Below are 23,079 nucleotides of genomic sequence, written 5' to 3' on the forward strand. Positions count from 1 at the left end.
ATAAATATTATACTTAACTAAATAATCTATGGTTTATAACAAAGAAGGTCACACAATGGAAGACTTTAATTTGAATCTAACTTTAACTGATGTGAAAGACTAGCCACTTGACTAGCAAATGAGGACAGGCTGCTCTTGTGGCATCAACAATCTTCAGAAATTAACAGAATGAATCCTGGTCCAGCCTGGAGATAAAACAAATGAACAAACCATCATTTGCAGCAATGCATATTAATCTGCTGCAAAAGCATGGTTACAGTGACTGACTGAAAACTTAGCAAGCCTGCACATAACTTCCTTCTCTGTCCTTCTTTACATGAGAGATTGTGCAATACAAATTTCCAGTAGTCTCAATATGTTGGTGTGTTATAAAGAGAGATAAGAAAACAGTCTCCTGCTAGAGAAAGTAGTCCACTTTCTCTGAATCACTTAGCTGCTTCCATATTCTTGACCAAGATAGTGCTTTTCTCTTCCTCTTTCTTTTTTTTTAAACAAAATATTAGTCCCCGTGGCCAGGATCAGGTTTGGTAGACTTGTAGTACAACTTCAAAGCACAGCACCATCTCTCTCCTAGATGTCATCTTGTGGGTGGATTTTGGATTCAGAACCAGCAGCAATGCAAAACAAGAATCTACTTTACCAGCAATGATTGTTGCTGATGCCTTCACTCAAGGTCTTGCACTAACTGCAATGGCAGACTAGGTCATGAGCCCTCCAGCTAAGGGCTTCAGGAACATCTCAAGATTGCCAGTGCCTCTTGCTAGTTGAAGTCATTTGTTCATCCCACCCTTTTATGCCCTTTTGCATAGTATCCTTATGATCACTTGAGGCAACAAAGCTTCATTCCAAAGAGTATATGTTTTAGGAAGAGAGGAGACACTAAGCGTATATTTGAGGCGGGAAGATGGGGAGACCCATGAGGATAAATGAAACAGTAAGACAGACATCTGTGAATGAAACTGTTTTAAGAACATAGTGGAGAAGCATGGGAAGGAAAGTAAGGGTCATCGAAGATGGAGATGCCCTGGATCACCTGCTGATACTATGGAATTCTGTATACAACAGCAAACTCATCTTTAGCATTTTAATCCAGTTACATGACATCTGATCTCAGTAATCTAACCACAGTTCAGAAGGACCATAAAGGCATCATTTCTAATGATCATCTTTTCACAAGTCTTTCTGCACTCACCACAATGCAAATATTCGCTATCTGTTGCACTGCTCAGTAACTTTTTTTTTTTTTTTTTGGAAGAAACCACATCCCCAAAATTTCATTCTGGGAACTGATGGCCTTGCTCCCCTCCCATCAAAGTAACTCTAACAAATCTGGGGAAAGCATCAAGACACGAGCATCTGTAGGGGAAGAGAGGGAGTCAACAGTGTGAAAATGGTTGTTACAAACAGGTGTTTGAAGCCTCACCCCCCCCCCCCTTTTTTAAATGTGTGTTCTACCCATGGAAGGGATGGACCATCATTTTTTGCAGGTTTTTGTTTTTAGACATGGTAACAGGACTGGTGAGGTTTTATTAGAGGAGGATCTTGAGACGTTGATTGAGGATGTTGCAGAGATTGTGTGGAGGTTTAGAAAGTTGGAGGGTTTTTAGAAAGGAGTTTAGGAGTGGGCTTGCCAACCTCCCTTTGTCAACCAGAGTTGCCGAAGCCTCTGTCTTGACAGCCCCCAATTTGCAAAGAGGAAACTATGTTGGGATTATGAGTAGACTTCCTGGCTGAATAGCACAGCTAGGAATGCTTTTGGAGCTGGTATCAAAGATCAGAGCACCTGGGAGAAGCAGTGATGGTGGTGGCCAGGATGCTGGCAGCAGAAGAGACAAAGCAGCACCGTGGCTGCAACTGCTGATCAGCGACTTTGCAGAATGCCTGTTAGGGCATCTCCTTCAAAGATGTTTCTCTTGGGAAGGCCAGCTAGGACTGTCATTGGAACCAGTGCTGGAGGCTGGAGTGGTACAGAGAGGTAGTGACCGCGGCAGCACTGAAGTCAGCAGAGATAGTGGAGCAGCACTGAGGTTGGAATTGATGATCAGCTGTTGGCAACTGCTGCCGCCCAGTTGCTTTGAGGTATGCCTGCTATGGTGGCATTAGAGAAGTAGATGCATGGATACTCAGCTTGACGTGATCTGCTCCCATGATACCTAGTGGGTGAGCTGGATGGACTGCTTTGCTGCTGTCAATCTTGGTTGCTTCAGTGGGTTGACATTGGAGAGTTATAGGTATGGCAAGAGTGGGAGCTGGCTGGTGATCTTGCAAGAAAACCAGCCAGCTCCCTGTGGCCATGTCAGGATGCCTAAAGGCCAGTAGTCATCTTGTCTTGTCAGTGCCTCAATGCCCAGAAGGGGGAAGCACCATACCATCTGCCCCAATTCACATAGGGAGCTGAGTAGGTTTGAACAACCAAAGTGGACATGGGCTTTGATACTGCAGGCACTTGTTGAGGCTGTGATATTATGTCTCTTAGAGTGTCAGAAGATGATTTTTGAAGGAAATATCTGGACTGTAAAGTTTTTACACTTCCACGTATGTTCTCATGTTGGGGCAGAGGGGAAAGAAGTGAGAAGGGGCTGATGATGATATCAGGAAGAAAGCTGTTATTGGACTTTTAAAGAGATGAAGTTTGGCAAACTAAGTTATATTTAGGCAGCTTTGGCTGCTGAAGAATCTTTTGTTCTAGATTGGATTGAAGACCACCAAAAATTCTAAGATGATGAGTAGATCACCAAAGTTGGGGAAGAACTGTGCTCTAAGGGATCATCTCCACTTGATTAAAAAAGGACAAGGGTATATGAAGAAGACTCTCAAAAAAGACCAGCACTTTACTAGTCACAAGAAACTGCCAGCTAAGCATTATTAATATTCTTGATTAAGAGGTGGGATTTAACCATAACAACATGTTAGAATGGGTACCCTAACACAAAAGGTGGGGTGTTACTTTTGCAAGCAAGGAACTAGTTCATCACTGACTGGTAGGAACAATTCACATCATAAAGTAATTTATTGCTTTTTACTAGATGCCAAGCCCAACTTTAAGTCAAACACAGGCAGGAGTGGGAAGATCTGTGAAAATTCCATTTACATGATTAGCCTTGCATGCCTGAAAGAGGAACCAGTGCTTTCAATCTTGCGATATTATGAATAAAAGAAAGAAAAGTAGATAAGAAATGAGGTTTGTCTGGCTGGATTCTGAGACACACATATCCCCAACACAAACACACAAGGTGTGACAAATACCACTGTTCGGCAGTGTTGAGCTTCAGGGTTTAGCAACTGTGGTCTAGACAGCCAATTTCCTGACATTTCGCCAGCAACTGTGGTTGGCATCTTCAGAGCCAACCACAGTTGCTGGCGAAATGTCAGGAAATAATAATAAAGCCTGACTCTCAATGACTCTGGGCAAAATCGACTGTGTAGACCACGGTCACTAAACCCTGAAGCTCAACACTGCCTAACAGATACCAGCCTTGAAAGCCTACACAAGTATAAACACCACCGACTTTCTTTCCTGACATTGAATTACATGACGCCATACGCTACTTCAAATTTTAATCTGGTAAGAGGGCACCTTTGAATTTTGAGCGCTCATGGTCAGTGCTCTTCCAAAATGACTGCTTAGGGGGCTTGCCCATCTATCAATTACTTAGGAAGGACCAATGTTCCAGAACAGTACCTGACAATCTCTTCCTGCTACTCTTCCTGCTACCAGATGGACATGCTTAGAATCACATCTTGGGTTATGCTCTTAGGGCTCAGAGGCTCTCTGTGGAATAAAGGAGGTGCCAGAGGTTTAGACAGTGCTGGTCTCTTTTTTAAAAATCTAAATATTGAATTTAAAATAATATAAAAAGTCAGGTGAGGCAGAAGGCTGGAGATGGCAAAGGAGGTATTTGCAGACATATTGGCACTCAGAGTTACCTGGATAAAGCAGACTGGAGGGAGCAGTTAAGACAAGGCACCGAACTAAAGAAAAAGGAAGAGGTTTTTGGTTTAAATTACAGTCTCTTTGTATCTCCTCTCTGACCCACAGGACCTCAGTGTGCATCGTAAAATATAACGGATGGTTGGTTGGTTGGATGGATCATAAACACTACAAGGACATTTGGAGAAATGTTCCATCTAACATTGTATTTCCCTGGAATGATTCAAGACAGACTCAGCTCTAGTTTGGTAAGGTGTTACTGTGAAAAGCCCCAGCTACCTGACAAATTCCAACTCCTGCAGCACATCTGCCTCTCTACCAAGGACACAAGCAGAGAAAGAGAAGGTGGGTACTCAAGATAAGCTTCTGCTTGATGTGGAACAATCAATAGACACCTGCCCTTACTTACCACCACCACCACCCCGTCCTGGTGAGGACACAATATATCCAGGGCCAGCACTTGAAGCAGAAAATCCCTTCCCTTTACTTAAAATCAGATGGGACAGAAAAGTTATAACTAAAGATGCCGATAATGGTGATGATTTTTTATTCATCCATAACACCCCAAATCTGCTGCCAGAGATGGCTGCTTCACTCACCCAAATAAACACCCTCCTTCTTCCCAAATAGCCCAAAGGAGACCAGCCACAACTGGTTTATTTAAATGCCTGGAATAAACCAACAAAACAATTTTTATGCTGCCATAAATCCTCGTTTTGAAAGTCCTTTTGGGCTCTGGACAAAAAAACCAGCATATTCTGAGAGGTTTTCACTGTTCGGTGAAACCTCCACTCCCTTCTATCCACCTTTCAGTTCCAGTGGAAGGAACGGCTTCTGAATATAAATAAGAATAAAGTCTATTATAATTACAAATGCTTTGCTCGAAACCTTAAAATGAGAGGCTGACATTGCCATTCCAATCTAGACATCAATTACAAATGCACCTAACAGAGGCCGAGTAATCTGGCTAGAAGATGGCTGGGTGCAAAGAGACTCCCTTTCTTTGGGATTCATCCATCCCAGAGCTTGGGAGCAATCCCATTCCATAAATTATCCACAGATCATTCCAGCTAAATAATTAATGTTGAAATCAGGTGTGTGATATATATTATTCCTGAACAGAGGGGAGCTGGGGGAAGGGTACAAAGCCTGTTCTAGCCTGTCGTTCAGAGATTCAAAGTATTTGCATTTTTACCCACAATGCCATTCCTTATTTTCTTCTACTGAAGATGGAAAGGAAAGCTTTTCTGCCCAGCTTTCATATTCTGAAGATCGTTTATAAGGTATAAAGGAAACAAAGCATATTCTTACTGTATTTTATAATCATTTTACAATAGTATACTTTGATTTGAAAGCTTTTTTTTTTTTTTAGGAATACTGATTTGTGGGACCTGTACAGGCAAAATGGTCTACATAAGTGGGAGCAAGGGGTTGACTAGACCCCAGCTCCAAAAATACACAAACAGCTGTAATGGTACTACTACAAAAAGAACACAATGCCAAATGTCACAATACAAGAGTGCTCTTTTGATCTCATTAAGAGACTATCTGTTCCTAAACTCAGCTGGGTTTCTCTTTACATGCACTTCCTCTTCACACACACACATACACACACACACACAAAGTAAGCTCATTGCATAAATCCATATTAAACTATTTAGTCTATATTTAACACTATAACAAGGATAGTCAGGGTAAATTAAATGGATTTTATTTCTCTGTGGCAGAAAGCCAACACTAACCTTTCTTCTTCTTTTGTAGGCTTCTAATCTTTTGTAATAGTAGAGGGGAGGAAATAATCAGCGTTTAAAAGGGCCTAGAGGAAAATGAGGCATGCATGTTCAAAGGGAAGGGTAGAAAAATTGACAGTCCTTTATTATTACATCTTTAAACACTAATGAGATCAATAAATTCAGTCCTCAGGGTTCTATTGACAACATATTTGCTGGGCTTCCTTAAGTCTATGCCTGTTGCCTTGTTCTAAACAAAGATTTCTCAATTGCCTTAAAAGAAATGATGGCTTGTATGACATCACTTATGTGCAAGAAGCAAATGTATTTTCCCTTCTTTTTTCTCATAAACAGAGCTATATATAAAACCTAAATATTCAGCTTTTATCTTTGAGATTTTTTGCACATTTATTTTCAATACTTTCTTTACTTCCTTGAAATTATTCAACCAAAAACCTTCAGACTCACTTCACCTTTCTCTTTAGACAAGATAAATATTAGTAGGAACCCTCCCCACCCCAAAAAATCACACCAAAGCAGAGATCCCTAAAGAACCATTAGAAATCAAAAAAAGGTGAATGAGAAATCAGGTTAACTAAAAATCAGTGGATTTGAGACTCTGTTGGGGCAAGGAATCCTAAAAGAAATAGATATTAATAAAAATGTAGAAACTCTAATGTATCTGAAACATTAATAATACAATGAAGCACATAAACATAAACTCTTTTAAAAAACTACATTCTAACAAATAAGCTGATCAGAAAATATATATTAAATATTCACAATATGAAAATTCCTAGAACAATTAATAAAATGCTTTGAAATAAACAAGAAGGCAACTGTTTCTTTAAACTAAAAGTTACATTACTATCTTTCCTTATCAACAATAAAGAGTATCCATCTATCATATATACATTTAGAAAAGGAAAGAAATTTTCCAAGTATTTAAAGGGACCCCCCCTTTTTTTTTCAAGTTCACGTATGATCTTTTCTGCTTATTCTGCAGAAAAAAGGATGAAGCTGGATTTTCAGGTTAAAAACAGTGACTCCTATTGATCCTTTGGAGATTCTTGGCTGTTTTTTAACCTTTTAACACTGAAATACAGCTATTTTTACCCACTTTTATAGCTATACATTTTTGTAACTATATAAAGGTACAAAAAAGGAAATGTTACATTATTGTTCATACATGGACTTTTGTCAGTAAAAGAGAAGCATATCAGCAAAACGCTATAGGGCAGTATTTTGGATGGGGAGGGGCAATATTCTGTAGGAATCAAATGAGCACCATGTCGTCTTCCCAATTTTTCTCCATTTGCAAAACAATACCAAACATGTAACGACTGATGGAGAGTAAGGAAGACAAAACAGAAACATGTCCTGCAGGAATGATATTTTGGCCCTAGACAGGAGGAAATTTTCATTTCAGAGCTGGTCATCCTTTCACATAATCAATTAATAAATCAATAATAAATCATGTATATCAATCAGTAGAGACCCAGTTTGGGGTGGTGCTTAAGGCACCAGTTTAGAAACTGGGAGACCATGAGTTCTAGTCTCACCACAGGCACAAAGCCAGCTGGGTGACCTTGGGCCAGTCACTCTCTCTTAGCCCTAGGAAGGAGGCAATGGCAAACCACTTCCAAAAAAACCTTGCCAAGAAAACTGCAGGGACTTGTCCAGGCAGTCGCCAGGAGTTAATACTGATTCAAAGGCACTGAATGAATGAATGAATGAATGAATGAATGAATGAATGAATGAATGAGTGAATGAGTGAATGAATGAATGAATGAGTGAATGAATGAATGAATGAATGAATGAATGAATGAATGAATGAATGAATGAAATCAACCAATATATAAGAAGAAAAGATTAGCAAATGTGATTTTATAGAACATATGGAGGCATATTTACAGCAGGATGGGAATGCCACCTGCTCATTGCTTCAACTAATTGAAACTCTATCATTAACACAGTCAAATATTTTATTTAATTAATACCTTTGTTGTTTAACAAGAGAATCATTAGAAAGTAACATAAAGTCTCATTCTCTATTATGTAACATCCTCAATGAAAATACAAAGGGGAAATACTTTTTTTAATTAGACCAAACCTAATAATGCTTATTAAGAAGTAATTTGAGGGCACTTAGACTCATACATTATGGTCATGTTCTTTTCTATGCTCCTTTTGGAGTAATGTTATACATTATGTTGATAAAATTATTGGGAAAATTTTTTTAGGTCATGCATATTGTATTAAATTATACATCTACTACTGGTATTTAACATGTTCTGAACAAAGATGAGGTTTTTTGCTCTAGGAACAGCAAAAAGAACAATCCTTAGGGGATGGAAAAATACTTTAACTCCAGATTTAAAAGGTTGGATTTTAAAGATGTGTGATCTAGTAGTTTTTGAGAGTATTATACAGTATAGTCTGTAAATCAGAAAATGTTACATTATCTTTTCCACTGGAAAAAAAATCTTAGACAGGCTTGGTGACTACTGAAAGCTTAGTTTCCTTTTTTTCAAAGATCTATAAAATCTGGTGAATTTGGAACATATTTATAATTATTGTGTTTTTTTGGCTTTTTCTTTGTTTTCCTTTCCCCCCCCCCTTTGAATAGTGAGTTGTTCATTTTTATTTTATGCATATTTGTTTGAAAATGACTGTCTTGTATAACAGAAGGAGAAGGAGAAAAATGAGAAAGGGAGAAGGAGAAGGAGAAGGAGAAGGAGAAGGAGAAGGAGAAGGAGAAGGAGAAGGAGAAGGAGAAGGAGAAGGAGAAGGAGAAGGAGAAGGAGAAAATTGGTTCTTCATTCTTCTTATACTTTTAATATAATAATTCTGGGAATATATTAACAAAGTGTAGTAAATACTATACACTGACTATGTAAAAAGGATGCACAAAGCCTGTTTTATCACCATGGCCAATTCTTGGATTGAGTGGTCTCCTGGCAATGCTTTCCAACTGCTACTTGAGCTCCCAGAACCACTATTATCAACATCTGACATACAGTACCATGGCTGGTGTGGGTCTTCCGGGCTTCCAGCCTTCGACAATACATCTGACATACCATTTAGGATTTTCTGGTGTTTGGGCTTGAGGTTGAGGTTAGGGCTGCTACATAGATATGGACTGCATAGTTCCGGATGACCACTAGGTGGCAGGACAGTAAAGGTCTTTTCATTATAATTTTAAAACAATTAAAATATTGTATTACATATTCATAAATTGCATCTGTTGTTACATTTACAAGTCTCACTGCTGCATACCGGACTATTTATAATTTCCATGTTATCTCCAAAGACTGCTCCATGTCAAACACGTAACAGTAATTTAGCTGGATGGTGATCAAGGTGAGTTACTGTGAGCAAGTGATGAGTTACCATCACCAGAACATGCTGTCAAGTGCTGATTTTTTTTTTCACCTGTATCTCTATTTCCCAACCCATTAGCTTCATATATTTAGGTCATACATCCCATGGTTTGGGGCATGGGATGGGACTGAGGTGGCACACAAGGTGAAAATTAAAATAAACATAAAAAGTATATAATTCTGTATCAGTACCAAACGTCACATCGATATTATAACTTGCACTTCATATTCTTCATTCCAAAATGCAAACATCTTTCTAATCCAAATTGGAACATATCTGGGTATCATATGCTGAGTTGGTTTAACTGAAATATTTTACATCTGATGATCAAATTTAGCAAACGCTAAGGATATCTGTTAACAGAAAACCTGCATTTAATACATCAGTAGCATTTGAGTCGTTCAATCTCAGATCTCATTGGAGTGTCCATTTTTTTTTCATCTATGGGCCCAGTTCATAAAAGACCCAGTGCCCACTGGTGACATACAGTAGAAGTTGCAGAAGAAAAGGCCTTGACTGTAAAGGAGTAATCCAATACAGTGGTACCTCGGTTCATGAACGCTTCTGTTCACGACCAATTTGGGTCACGAACAGCACCGTTAGCAAAATTTTGCTTCCGTTCGCGAACGCCGGATCGGGTGACGAACAGGATCCGCGGCCATTTTCCCTGCTGTGACATGTGGTCGTGACTTCCTGTAGGGAGGGGGACTCTCCCTCCAAACAATAACCGCCTCCCCACCCATCTTCCTGTCCTCCACGCCAGAAGTTGCGTCAAGCAAGGTTAGCGTTCTCTGTCTTCGTACTGTACTTTGTGTCATATTTTTGTGGTTTAAAAAAGAAAATACATATGGTTCAGAACGGATTAACCCTAATTACATTGAACCTTATGGGGAAATTTGATTCGGGTCGCAACCAAAATCGGTTGACGACCAAATTCGGAGGGGTCAGAACGGATTAACTGTATTTACATTGAACCTTATGGGAAAATTTGATTTGGGTCGTGACCAATTCGGGTTGCAACCACAGTCGCGGAACGAATTAAGTTCGTGACCCGAGGTACCACTGTAATTATAACCACATCATTCACCTCTCTTCCTCCGCTCTGTAATTTTCTGAAGGAGTTATAAAGCAATTCCATCAGTGTTGCTCATATGCAAAATGCTTTTGGGAATAGCAATATTCAAATGCAGAGGAGACAGATGAATACGTTTTCAAGGCATGTCATATTAAACATGAACAGGTTCAACTTTTTACAATATTCTGATGTTAGAATGACATTAAGCTTTAGGGAGACCTTGACACAGCATCTTTTAGGGGAACTTTCTTCTTCTACCCAACAACTCCTAATCATTGGGTAATGAGGTACAAGTCAATAAGAGAAGACATGAAAAATGCTTATTATTATTAAAAAAAAATTGCATCTCTCTCTCTCTGTCTCTCTCATGCATGTACATAGAGGTACAATCAGATGAGCTTATGGTATTAAACTCTCCCCACTGCATTTGAAAAATCTTTCTGAGAGAAGCAAAGCTTTGAAGGTATATGAATCTAATCTACTCAGTGAAGCTTATTTCTCTATCAGCTGAATATCCTCTTGTTTTTATTTATTTATTTTTATTGTTTTTAAAATAATGACAGAAGAAGAAAAAAGGAACAAAACACAAAGATAATCATGATAGAAATACATACATTGTCAGAGAAGGGAAAAAAGCACGTAACAAGTGCTTTAAAAAAAGTGAAAAACAACAGAAAAAAAACAAAATATATCTTTATAACAGTAAACAGTTTCAATTCTAATTATGCTTATCTGATACAAATATTATGCAAGTATAAAAATATTTATTTCTAAGACACCTATATAACTATCATGCTGTTTTGAACCTAGTGTATTTTGAATAAATGAGTCCCATATTTTATTATACTCGTCCATGCAAAGTCTATGTCTATAGGCAATCCGCTCATGAGTGGCAAGTGCAATCAGGTCTTTGATCCACTGAGTGAATGGGGCCATGCATTTATCTTTCCAATGCTGCAATATCAGTCTTTTAGCCACAGAATATTCTCTTGTTGAAATTCAGCCAAAGATGCAAAAATAAGAAGGCCAAACCCCAGCACAGAATGAAATGCTGGCGTCCTCCAAAAGTTCACAATGCAGATTCAAAACAAAACTGCCTATTGTGTTCATAATGCAAGTTATGATTCACAGCTAGCTCAACTAACCATTATGTTTCCCACTCATAGTGTAGACTTCTAGCATAATGAAGGTAACACATAGTGTCTGCAACCAGTTTCCAGTACAAGCAGCTTGGGCAATGGACATTGTATTTAATAGATCATTTCCACATTTAAAAGTGTGGAAAGACACTTTTCCATACAAACACGTGCAGCAGGCTCAAATTCAAAAAAAAAAAAAAAGTACTGTGTATTATAGTGTGTTAATCTTTGTACTTAATTACCTGCAACTTACTAATATGGAACTAAACGGTACATTACTTTGCTACTATTATGCAAGTACTTTAGTGCTACAAATCCAGTCACAAATTAAATTTCAAAAGATCCCGGAGCATTACAGCAAACTGTGCAATTATTCTTTCTACCTCAGCGGATGAATGCTGCCCTTGTAATCCTATAGACTCTAGATTGTGCTCTGAAAACAAAATAACTTATTTCTAAAGTCGTCTTACTATCTTTGCTGCAATTGGGCCAGTGAAAATGTATGGGCACAGGGATGACGAGTTACACTGCAGTTCAATCAAAGTCAACTAGGTGTAGGGATGAATGTAAGTCTCTAATCAAACAATTAATGACGCATAGTACACATAGAACAAAACAGCAATAAAAAAGCAGGATCAAATGCTAAAAAGAACTGGATTATAGGGAAAGGATTAGTCAGGAATTAGAAAGAATTGTTCCAAAGGATAGGTACATGAACCAAAACCAGCGTTTTCAAAGTCTTTTTGAAGACGGTGGTTCCCATCGTTTTGAGTTTGATGGGCATATCGTTTCTGAAATGCTGAAATTATGTCATGAGTGCTCTCAAGAAAGATACGCTGGGGGTGTGGCTTGCCCATTCATAAAATGGCTGGCATGAATTGGGATGACTATCCCCTCTGCCTCTCCCACCCAATTCCTTTCTCCCAGACCTAAATTACAGTACCTGTTTCTTTTCAGGACAGGTGTGCCACTTAGCAAACACAGAACTAGGCTACAGCTCCTCATCTTTTTATATTAAATATTCATAAATATTTAAGTTTATATGATCCAGGCAGGCCCACAGGCATTCTTGGAAATAAAGATGGGGTTGTAGGCTGGCATTTTGTTCTGAGGCATTCTAGTTACCCATTTTTTTCCATTATTATCTTGGTAAGTAGTAAAAAGTCAGCATTGAACCTGGAAAGCACCAAAGGAGATAATTTGGGCCCTGCTTCACCTTCTTCATTTCTTTGCATTGGGTTGGCACTACCCCTTGACATACTTACATATGCAAATCACTTTTTGCCCTCTTTTCTTTACTTTCAAAAAGATATATCATCCTCTCTTCCAACCATCAAAGCGGTATCATCAGTGTATGTATCTGAGATTATTGATGCTTCTTCTGGAGATTTTAATTCCATTTTCTATTTCTTCTAGACCAATGTTTCTCACAATACACTCTGCATGTAAGTTAAACATAGGACACTGTATAAACTTTGGCATCCTTCTTTCCTAACTTTGAATTACTTGGTTGTTCCATGTTCTAATTGTTGCTTCCTCACCATCGTACAGATTCTTCAAGAAGCAGATGAGTATATCTATGTTTTTTAAGGATTATCCACAATTTATCGTGGTCTGCACAGTCAAAAGCCTTTGTATAATAATTAAAGTGGAAATAGAATTCCCTTGCCCTTTTCATTATCCTCCAGATGTTAACAATGTGATCTCTGGTGCCTCTGCCCCTTCTGAATCCAGCTTATTCATTTGGCTCAGTAATTTCCTTTTCCAACTGATTTCATAAAAGATTGTTTCTTTTTTTCTTATGATAAAACAGATGTGACACAGGAGTTCCTGATTAGATCTCCCAATAAGTTTTTGAATGTTAAAAGTAGTCAGTTCAATTTTTATTGGAGTAGCAGCGCTGAGCTGGAAAGAATATTTAAATATGTCCCCACCTGAGATCATTTTCGAAAAAGTTGCTAGATGCAGTTATACATCATTTTTAATCTGCAGGTTTAATAACAGGTTTGTGGAGTGGGGAAATTTTATTTGGAGAACACAGAAAGAAGTTGCTAAAAGTCCCTATCCTGCAGAGATACTGTCCTAATATGAACCAGTAGATGCATTTAAGTTCAAAAAAATATCCTTGTTTTTGTCTGTTTCCTATAGGGAAAGAAAGAGAAGACTGAGGGGGAGTCTGACTGAGGGGTCACTGCCACTGACTCTTCAGTTCCTCTTGACCCACTGATTACAAGGGGGCAGGGAGGTAGGGTGTCCCCCTTTTGTCTCTCACTCTGCCTGGTAATTACCACTCTGATGTCATTTCCTTGTGCCTTCCTCCAATCACATGCCCAAAGCCCATAGTCTTGTACACTCCTCCTGGTAGGATGTACCTAGTTAAGTGCTAGGCTTTGCCTATCCCTGTACTCCATTTCCTGCAAATAAATATCCTCTTTGTTATAAGACTGACTGTTATTAATCCTTGTTCATGTCAGTTTCCTGCTATGGGAATGTTCACATGCACAGATAGAATGGTTTGACCTCCAACACAGTCTTCATGATTCTGCTGGGCTCCAGGTCTTTTTCATCACACAAGGCATCGGATAGGGGATGAATCCCCTTAACCCTTAATCCTTGTTGGAAAAAATTGCTATCTACAATGCTGCAAGCGCTGGCCTGAAGGCCACCATCCCTTGTGGTCAAAATAAGATGTCCTGAAATTATGGTAGCTGTTGGATGGGGGAAAAATCTCAGTTCTCTTAAAGCTTCCCATTTGAACAAAACATCTCTGTGTTAAAACATGGCAACCTGAATAAAAGGACATGGATAATGAAAGATAAAAAGGGTGAGATGAGGTCAGTCTTGTAACAGAGAAAATCAAAGTCTTTATTGATCAATGCACTGTGGAGCAGACTAATAGAAGAATGAGAAAGGAAAGATATATAGCCTTAAAACACACAGAAAACAGAATGATATTCCTCAAGTGTATTTGCATATGCATGATTTTAGACAGATGAGTTGTTGGGATTTTAATTTTTATATTCAGTAGGATGAGATGAAGCTCTAGGCAGAGGGGATTTACAGATCTCTATAATTTCAGTTTCTCAGTGTTTTGAAAAAGGAAACAGTCAGATAGTCAATGCTAAAATCACTGTATTGATCTAAAATGGTCTTGATCCCCAGGGGGTCATCTCGTTGACTGTAAATTATCATGGTGCTTTTATGTCAACCCCATAAACTGTATTCCAACATTATTGTAGTTACCCAGTTATATTTCCCTAGGTGAGGTGGGTTCAGTCTGCTTTGAGGTTTGTTACAGCACCTCAAGGAACTACGTGAGTATAGTTAAGTACGCTTGGTTCAGATTCTCCCATCTACTCTTCACAGCATAGTCAGTGTTCCAGGATTATATCTGTAGCAAGAACGGAGGGCTACTAGTTCCTTAATTCTGCTTTAAAATCTATCAGTAGATCAGGTTTACTCTACTGGGATTCCCTCTCATGTGGAGAAAGGAAAGTTTGCCAATGATTCATAACAAATGATTTTTTCAGGTGATTCCAGGGTGGCCTATAATGTATTCTCTGATGATCAAATCTAGCCAGAGTGGGAGCTGTCTAGCAGCACAATATTGTTTGTAAGACAGGGTTTTCTTTATCAGGGCACTTGTAAATTATTCACCCAAAACAAGATCTACAGCTATTAATGATTAATAATTTTTCTCACATGGCCAGAGTCATGTTTGCAACCTCTGGCAAAGTTCCTAGCTAGCAAGAAGAATGATGTTCTGAAATGGACATTTATTCATTTATCCTATTGCTTATGTATTAGATGGGAGAAAACCTAATAATCCCAGCTCTCTCTCGTCTAGTTTTTTTCATGGAACAAGTTAATGCTTCCCTGAAAGTATCTCTTGAAAAACAAACCACATCTCTCCTAAAGACAAGGCTAGCCCTTCCTTCCTTCCTTCCTTCCTTCCTTCCTTCCTTCCTTCCTTCCTTCCTTCCTTCCTTCCTTCCTTCCTTCCTTCCTTCCTCCCTCCCTCCCTCCCTCCCTCCCTCCCTCCCTCCCTCCCTCCCTTCCTTCCTTCCTTCCTTCCTTCCTTCCTTCCTTCCTTCCTTCCTTCCTTCCTTCCTTCCTTCCTTCCTTCCTTCCCCCATTTTTGCCTACTGTTGCTGCAAAATGGCACAAGTTTAAGCCAGGTTGAATTTTAGAGGTATAGTCAATAAAAAGTGCTCAATTCCTACTTAGCCTCCATCTGGACAGTGTATACATGAGTGGCCTTTGGATGCCCACCCTCTTCAACTTTACATTTAAATAAATGCTGAAAAGGAACATCTACAGGTATTAAGTTACCTGCACACTGACTCAGCTCTGTTGGGATTCCAGAATGTACAGGATTCCCAATTGATTGGCCAGCCTCACGTGACAGCTTCTTCTTTCCAACAATCTCATTAACATGCAAATGTTGAGAAATAGAGCCAGCAGGCATGTGGAGTTAAGGTTGGGAGCAACCAGCATGGTACCACTCCTGCTTAAGCTGTTCTATAGGCATGTGGGGCAGTGAGTTATCACTCCTAATTAACCTTTTAACCTCAAACCTAACCTCAGTTCTGTAACACTGCGAAGATCCCTGTCATGGAGCTCCACAGAGTAAGAGGCAAGGAATTACACACATGAGAGTAAATGAAACATGTATCATTGGCAGTTTTACAGTGAGAAGGCTTAAGATGATCCTGCTGTGGGTGGTAGAGCCAAGCAAACATCAAAATACAGGTAGCCTAATGCGGATACAGATGTGTATGTGTGTGCACTAAAAGTGCATTAAATATTAATCCCATATACTGCAATAAAATTGTTATAATGTTTAAACATAAGTGGCAAGTGCATTTTGTCTAAAACTCACCAGCTTTGCATTCATTAGCCAGACCCCTGGAAGGTGGGATCCAATTTACTTCTGAGTGAGCAATTGATTAGATTATTGTCTGCATGCATTTCTGTGGTTGTATTGCTTTTCCTCTCCTGCTTTCTTCTTGTAACATTTTAATTTGTTGGAATTTCATGTTGCTTTATTTTTATTATATTTCCTTCTTCTGCACCAGGATAATTTTTAATAACAAAAAGCGGCTTTTAAACTCATATAGAAATCAAAGGGCTAGCAATATAGTCTTCTTTTAAAAAGGAAACCTGAAACCCAAGAACATGCAACAGATATTAGAAGTGAATGAACCTCACCATGGAATGGATTCTATTAACTGAATTAATCCCAAGGACATTGAACATTGGATGTTATTTCAATTTGCAATTGGATCTACAGTAAGTTGGCCAAGCTCTAGAGCTTATCATGGACACAATGCTTCCCATCTTTGACTGAATGGGCTGTAAATACTGAATTTTGCTAAGGATGACATGTGGAAGTTATTCCAGGATTATGGAAAATGACTCTTTCCAAAATGCCAGCAAAATTGGGGCCAGCAGGATGACCACTGCCTTCATAGCTTTCCATTCTCTTTTCCCCAGCATTGAAATGCAGATGACATTCTCTCAGGCCATTCTAGTGTCCATCTGCTGGCCAGCACTGCAGCCGAAGACAGTTACCAAAATGGCTTTGATGGCACATAGACTCTCCCTGAAATGTAAAGCAGCAGCTTAATGAAACTCAACTCTGTTGTGTTTAAACATTCTGTCCTCAAGAAATAGAAACTCTGAGACTGGTACAAACATAAGGATCTGCAATGGGGGCAAATGGGGGCAATCACACAAATGATGTGAATTATGTATTTGCATCATTTTGCATCAGATCAAGTATGTAATTCACGTCATTTCACTATTCAAATATTCAAAACCTGTCAGCTATCCAATATGGTTACTATTTCCTGGAATGCAACAAAGATATGGTTTCTGGTGGTGTTTGCACTTGCCTCTCTGGGAACCTGATATCTGATATGGACTTATGGGGAGAACCATAGGTTAGTACCCATAAGTCAGTGCAGGTAGAGTATGCTGAGTATTTGAGTGGCATGTGAAGAAGTTTGGTAAGGGATAACTACCTATAAAACTCACAGTTCACTTCTCTGGAAATGTTATTAAAATATACTTTCAAGTTCTGAAAATTGGAATTAATCCACAGGTTTTCAAGGATAAGAGCTAGAAACTTATTTTAAGAATGAAAGAGAGAGAAGGGGTGAGATTGCCAGAAAGCTGAATCCCATAGAACTTGGTGAACATTTATTTCTATATTCCAAGAGCACCGAAACATAAACTCAACCTCATTTTTAAAATGAGGCTGTTGGCCTTATTTGAAAAGATTTAGCGTTCAATCATTTGGGATGAATTATCCCTGATGCTGCCTCTCCATACAGAGATCCATCTTCCATTAACACCTTCCTCCCAGCCTTTCATCAGATGTAATGATTGCAAGAAAGATGAGCTGGACACCACTCACAATACTATATCGAAAAGTCATTAGGCTTTTATAAATAACCACCAACAGCAAATGGGGACTTTAATAGGTTATTGTCTGGGTCTCAGCACAAAGCAAATTGTCCTAGTTGCTAGGGGTAACTCCTTGTCTATGGCCCATGGACAGGCATGAACAGAACAGCTGGGGAGCCAGCATTTACATTGTGTGATTGTACCCATTTATGGACAACATTTTCAACAGAGAGGCCAGTGTTCTTCCCACTGTGGTCAATCCCAGCGCTTAATTTGTATTTCTCTCTGCTTCCCCTGCCATCTGTGCAGGCTGTCACTTTCAACATCTCAGAGGGATCAGAGTGGCTTTGTATGAAGATCTGATTAAATTGCCAAGGGAAAGCAATCCATCATTTATAGAGATAGAAAGTGGGGTGGAGACCATTTACAATAGGATCACTGTTACTTTTTAGGATTTTGCCTTCATTTCTGCTCACTTTTATTATAGTCTAATGCCAAACCATGGAAAATACTCATAGGCCCAAAGAACAGAAATTATGCTCTTAGATTGAGGTGGTAATGGATTATATAGATTCTTTACAGCTCCTAGAGGTGAATTAAGTTGCATTATAACGGGCGGAAGGGGAAGGTCTCCATCCCTGTCCCTGGGCTGGCATCTGTGTGAAATACCATGAGTTGAATATGGAAATTCAACTTTGTCGTTAAAAATAAGTAAGTAAGTAAGTAAGTAAGTAAATAAATAAATAAATAAATAAATAAATAAATAAATAAATGGGAGAATAAATAGCCTAACAACTTTAGGTCGGCTAATAGTGAAATAGGATGCGGACATGGTGGTTCTTAAGAGAAAGGCTAAACAGCCTTCTGCTCATTGGTGGTAAGAAGAATTAGCATGATATAGTGGTTAAGATGTCGAATTAGAGATTGGGAAACCCCAGATCCAAGTCAACTTTTAGCTATGCAACCACACTGGGTGACTTTCAGTTAGTCACTGTCTCTCGGGCTCCTTACCTCACAGATTATTGATGGCTCCAAGGGAAAGTGGGATGGATGGATGGATGGATGGATGGATGGATGGATGGATGGATGGTGAGAGAGGGAAAGAGAGAGCAACAGAAACACATTTGGGAAACAATTTACATTTTATGTGAAAAGCCTCAAATCTGGATGAAGATCAACATTTTTACAAATACAAATGTTGACAATCCCCAGTGGATTCTATAGATGTTCAAAAACTAAGGAAATATACATTTGTGAAATCTGACAGCTCTCTTCTGTGGAATTCATAGACAGATGGTATGCAGAAAGGTAATAGGTAGATAAGGTAGATAGGTAACTTGGAAATGGGCATGGAGGTGGCTGGGTGGATGGATGGATAAAGAAATTCCATGAAGGGGTTTACATTGCTCAGCTGGGACAAAAGCGAAATGGAGGTATCAATACCTACACAAGACTGATTCCAACATCCCCATCTTCAGTCTTTTCTCACTGAGTACCAAGTGATTCCACTCTGTTGATAAAGCAGGACTTTCTATCACACTAGCCTTAATTTAGGCTGAATGCCAGTACTAAACTAAATAGATATTGTGGTGTAACGTATCAGTTCACAGTCATATTGCTAATAAAGCAAAGCATTCTCCATGGGATGCAGTCCCAATGAAAGGACCCGAGGAGCATAAATGAGATCATCATTGTTGAATTCAGTATCACATTTAGGCATCCTTCATAGATTTTTCTTAATACATGAGAGCTCAATTCAGAGATGAATATATGGCCCTACATCTAGTCTGTCTCCACACTGTTTGGCAGAATCTCAGCTTCTGTCAAATGTCATAAAGCAGTTCAGAAAAGGTTTGCAAGGGGACACCAGAGTGCCACTGACATCAATCTGCCCTCCTTGCTCTCTACCACTCGCACCCCCAGAGGGTGCTGCTCTCTGGCCCTGCAAATGTTGTTCATGCGAAATGACAAAAACTAAAGGGGGTCTGCTGACTGCAACAATTTTCATGATCACGGATGCTGATGAATTAGCTCAGTGCAAGATCAGCGAGGAAGCACATTGAATGAGCACATGGACATAACAGGAGTAACACGTGTGACCCTATCAGTAGCTTGAACTCTCACAGGTTCAGAAGAACGTGTAAAAAGGTATTCAAGCATTCAATCTGCTTCTTGAGCCATATATTACATACATTTGTTAAATGTACCCTTTAATGGGAGAAAGCGACTCAAACTATTTTTAGCATCGCTCTTCAAAAGCCCCTGGTTTGGATGTGTGTATGTGTTTGCTCAGACATGTATTTCAAACAAATGAGTTAGTTTAAGTCTAGAGGAACAACATAGTGAAAACACAGACAAAAAAAAAAGAATAACAGGGAATATGGAGGGGAAAAAAGCAGAAAACCCCTTATTAGAATAATAATGATTATTATTAAATAATCGTGAAAGGACGTGCTGCATAAATGATTTATTTTTCACCTGTTCCTCCTTCCAGAGTAACACGGAAACAGCAGGTTGATGCAAGACAGCTTAAAATAGCCTGACATCGTATTCTGTCTGAACATCCTCAAATGATGTTTTTGTTCCGATGCAAAGTCTTTTAATTGTAGCAGGGTAAGATCTGCCCATATGGAAATAAACAGTTTGCAGCAGGGACAGTCAGGCCTATGAATGGCATTATCTTCCACTAGGGATGTAGAAGAATTCTATTATACGTTTCTTTCCAAGAACAATTCTGCAATCCATCAAAACGGAACTGCTCCAGAATGAACAGGCGTGGACTTTACTCTGCATTCGTTGTCTCAAAGTATTCTTAAACTCCAAGACTGCATATAAAAATGTATCTTCAGGCAAAAAGCATACATTTGGCAGCAGGCATGAGAAGAAGAGCATGCACTGGGAATGTTCATGTAAACAACATGTATTAAGGATTATTACAAAAAATACATATAGTAAGATAAGTTGGATGCAAGTGTGTCTGGGGGAACATGTATACATTGCCTTATATAGGGCAACCGATCTTTTTTGCTTGCTTAAAAAAATCACAGTGCTTTTGTTTGATAGGTGAAATCTATGTAGATTGGATTGGACGCACGTCCTTGTTTTTCCCTTTTGTTTAACAAAATGCACCGGACATTGAAGAGAGGGAGTTTTCCCTGGTTTTCTATAAAGCTCCTGCCAAATTCATCTCAGGAGTCAGCAGGAAAGGCAAAACCAACACCTAGACATGGGTGTGATTCTACCCACCAGGGATGGGGTTGTCTTCCTGAAAGAGCACAATGGGAGTTACTTTGCTCTAACACAGTGTTTCTCAACCGGAGCAACTTTAAGATATGTGGACTTCAACTCCCAGAATTCCCCAGCCAGCCATGCTGGCTGGGGAATTCTGGGAGTTGAAGTCCACATATCTTAAAGTTGCTCCGGTTGAGAAACACTGCTCTAACATACTCAGTATCTTTAATGAACTCACTGTGAGGTTCCCCACTTCCCTCTAACGGCAATCGTAGTGCCTTTCTCCTGAAGTGGAAACTGCTGATGCATGTCGTGAGTGATTACTCACCACTGTCATTGCAACCGACCGACATACGAGTATAAAAGCTGCCATACATCAGGGGAGGGTGCATCTTTCAAAACTCCGTGAAACATACAAATTGAAACAGGAAATTCTGCCCATTCTTTGCAGCTTACCAGGTTCGGGGATGATTAGCTGTGCACCGGTCTGTGCATTTCCAGCTTCGTTTTCAGCTACACACTGGTAGAAGCCTTCGTCTGACTTTACTAAGCCCAAAATCCGCAGATTGCTTCCTCCCTAAAGAGATGGAGAGAAGTCAAAGGGTTATCTTGGAGCCGTGAATTCAAGGAAGGGATAGCGTTGGGAAGAACTTGCTGTGAGTATGAGCTATCCGAAAGTGGACCAGACCTCCTCAGAACATACATAGTGGCCTCTCCTTTGAACAGCCACTTCAAGAAAAGCCCGCCTAACCACCGATCAGGAAGTCTCTAGCAAAGGATTTCCAGTATCAGCAAGAAATGAAGTTCCTTCTAATACTATGATCCTCTAGATATAAAATTCATTTTTTTTCAATTTGCTCCCCAGTTCACCTTTGGAGTGTGTAAATGTTCCTGCCTTCAGGCCTGCACTTTCTCTGGCAGGGCAAACCATCATTATCTCAGAAATCAGGTAACCTTGCTCAGTCTTTTATCCCATGACCAATTGAATGACCCACATATATAGTACTTGAATTTCCCAGAAAACACAGAAGTGGGGTGGACCACTTATTTTACCCTAAATGGACTTTCCAATATACTGAGATAGCGGTCTCATGCCCTTATTTTCTGAAGCAAAGCTGATTTGACCAGGGTCTTTTCAGCTGTGACAGCCCCATCTTTTGAATCTTCCCCTCAGGGAGATACAGATGATGCAATTTCTTCATACCCAACCTAGCACCTGAGGAATATTATTATTATTGTTGTTGTTGCTGCTGCTGTTGTTATTCTGGTTGGTTGCACAGTCAGCCAAATGTTTAGAGTAGATTTGGCATTTTTATCCACCTGTCGAGTCCTTCCCAAGGACCTGGGAGAGGCAGATATTGCTGTTTGATGGTGTTAAAGGTATCGTCACAGGATGGAAGCTGTTCCAAGTAAAGCTGCCTTTTGCACTTGACTGATGGTGATTTTGTCAATGCCGATGGTCTTCCAGTGGTGATCCAGATGTTTTGGGATTGCACCCAAGGCACCTATAACTATCGGTACTATCTTTGCTTTCTTTTGCCATAGTCGTTCTACTTCTATTTGCAGGTCTTTGTATTTTATAATTTTCTCCAGTTCTTTCTCTTCTGTTCTGCTGTCTCCAGGTATTGCAATGTCGACTAGCCAGACTTTTTTGTCTTTCTTATCAACAGTTGTTAAGTCGGGCGTGTTGTGTGGCAGGTGCTGGTCTGTCTGAATTCTAAAGTCCCAGAGCACTTTAGCTTCTTCATTTTTTATTACTTTGTCTGCTTGGTGGTCCCACCAGTTGTTGCTTGCAGGCAAATGGCATTTCTTGCAAATATTCCAGTGCACCATGGTTGCTCCTTTATCATGCCATTGTTTGTAGTCAGTCTGTGTGATCTTCTTGCAGCAGCTAACTAGTTGGTCCACTGTTTCTTCAGCTTCTTTGCAGAGGTGGCATTTGCCATCTGTTGCTGCCTTCTCAATTCTGGCTTTGGAGGGATTTGTTCTTAAGACTTGGTCTTGTGCAGCCAGAATTAGCCCCTCTGTCTCTTCCTTCAACTTTCCTGCTCTTAGCCATTGCCAGGGCTTGTTGTTATCTGCTTTACCTGCTGGTTTGTGTGTGTGTGTGTGTGTGTGTGTGTGTGTGTACTGGTCATGTAATAATTTGCCTTTCCATGTCTCTTTTCTATTCTTCAT

At 39.5% G+C, this 23,079-nt stretch overlaps 1 protein-coding gene across 1 annotated transcript in view; it reads right to left on the bottom strand.

The window, feature by feature from the left end:
* Positions 1 to 23,079, bottom strand: part of DCC (DCC netrin 1 receptor) — a 603,623-nt gene that overhangs the window by 329,333 nt on the left and 251,211 nt on the right. Inside the window, exon 8 of the mRNA XM_088152996.1 lies at positions 21,358 to 21,478. Within this exon, the coding sequence (XP_088009122.1) occupies positions 21,358 to 21,478 (121 nt within the window). The remainder of the gene's footprint in view (positions 1 to 21,357; positions 21,479 to 23,079) is intronic.

Source organism: Python bivittatus, unplaced genomic scaffold, assembly GCF_059951505.1.
Source record: "Python bivittatus isolate LINGU-HERP-01145 unplaced genomic scaffold, Pbiv_v1 ctg000570_np1212, whole genome shotgun sequence".
NCBI lineage: Eukaryota > Metazoa > Chordata > Lepidosauria > Squamata > Pythonidae > Python > Python bivittatus.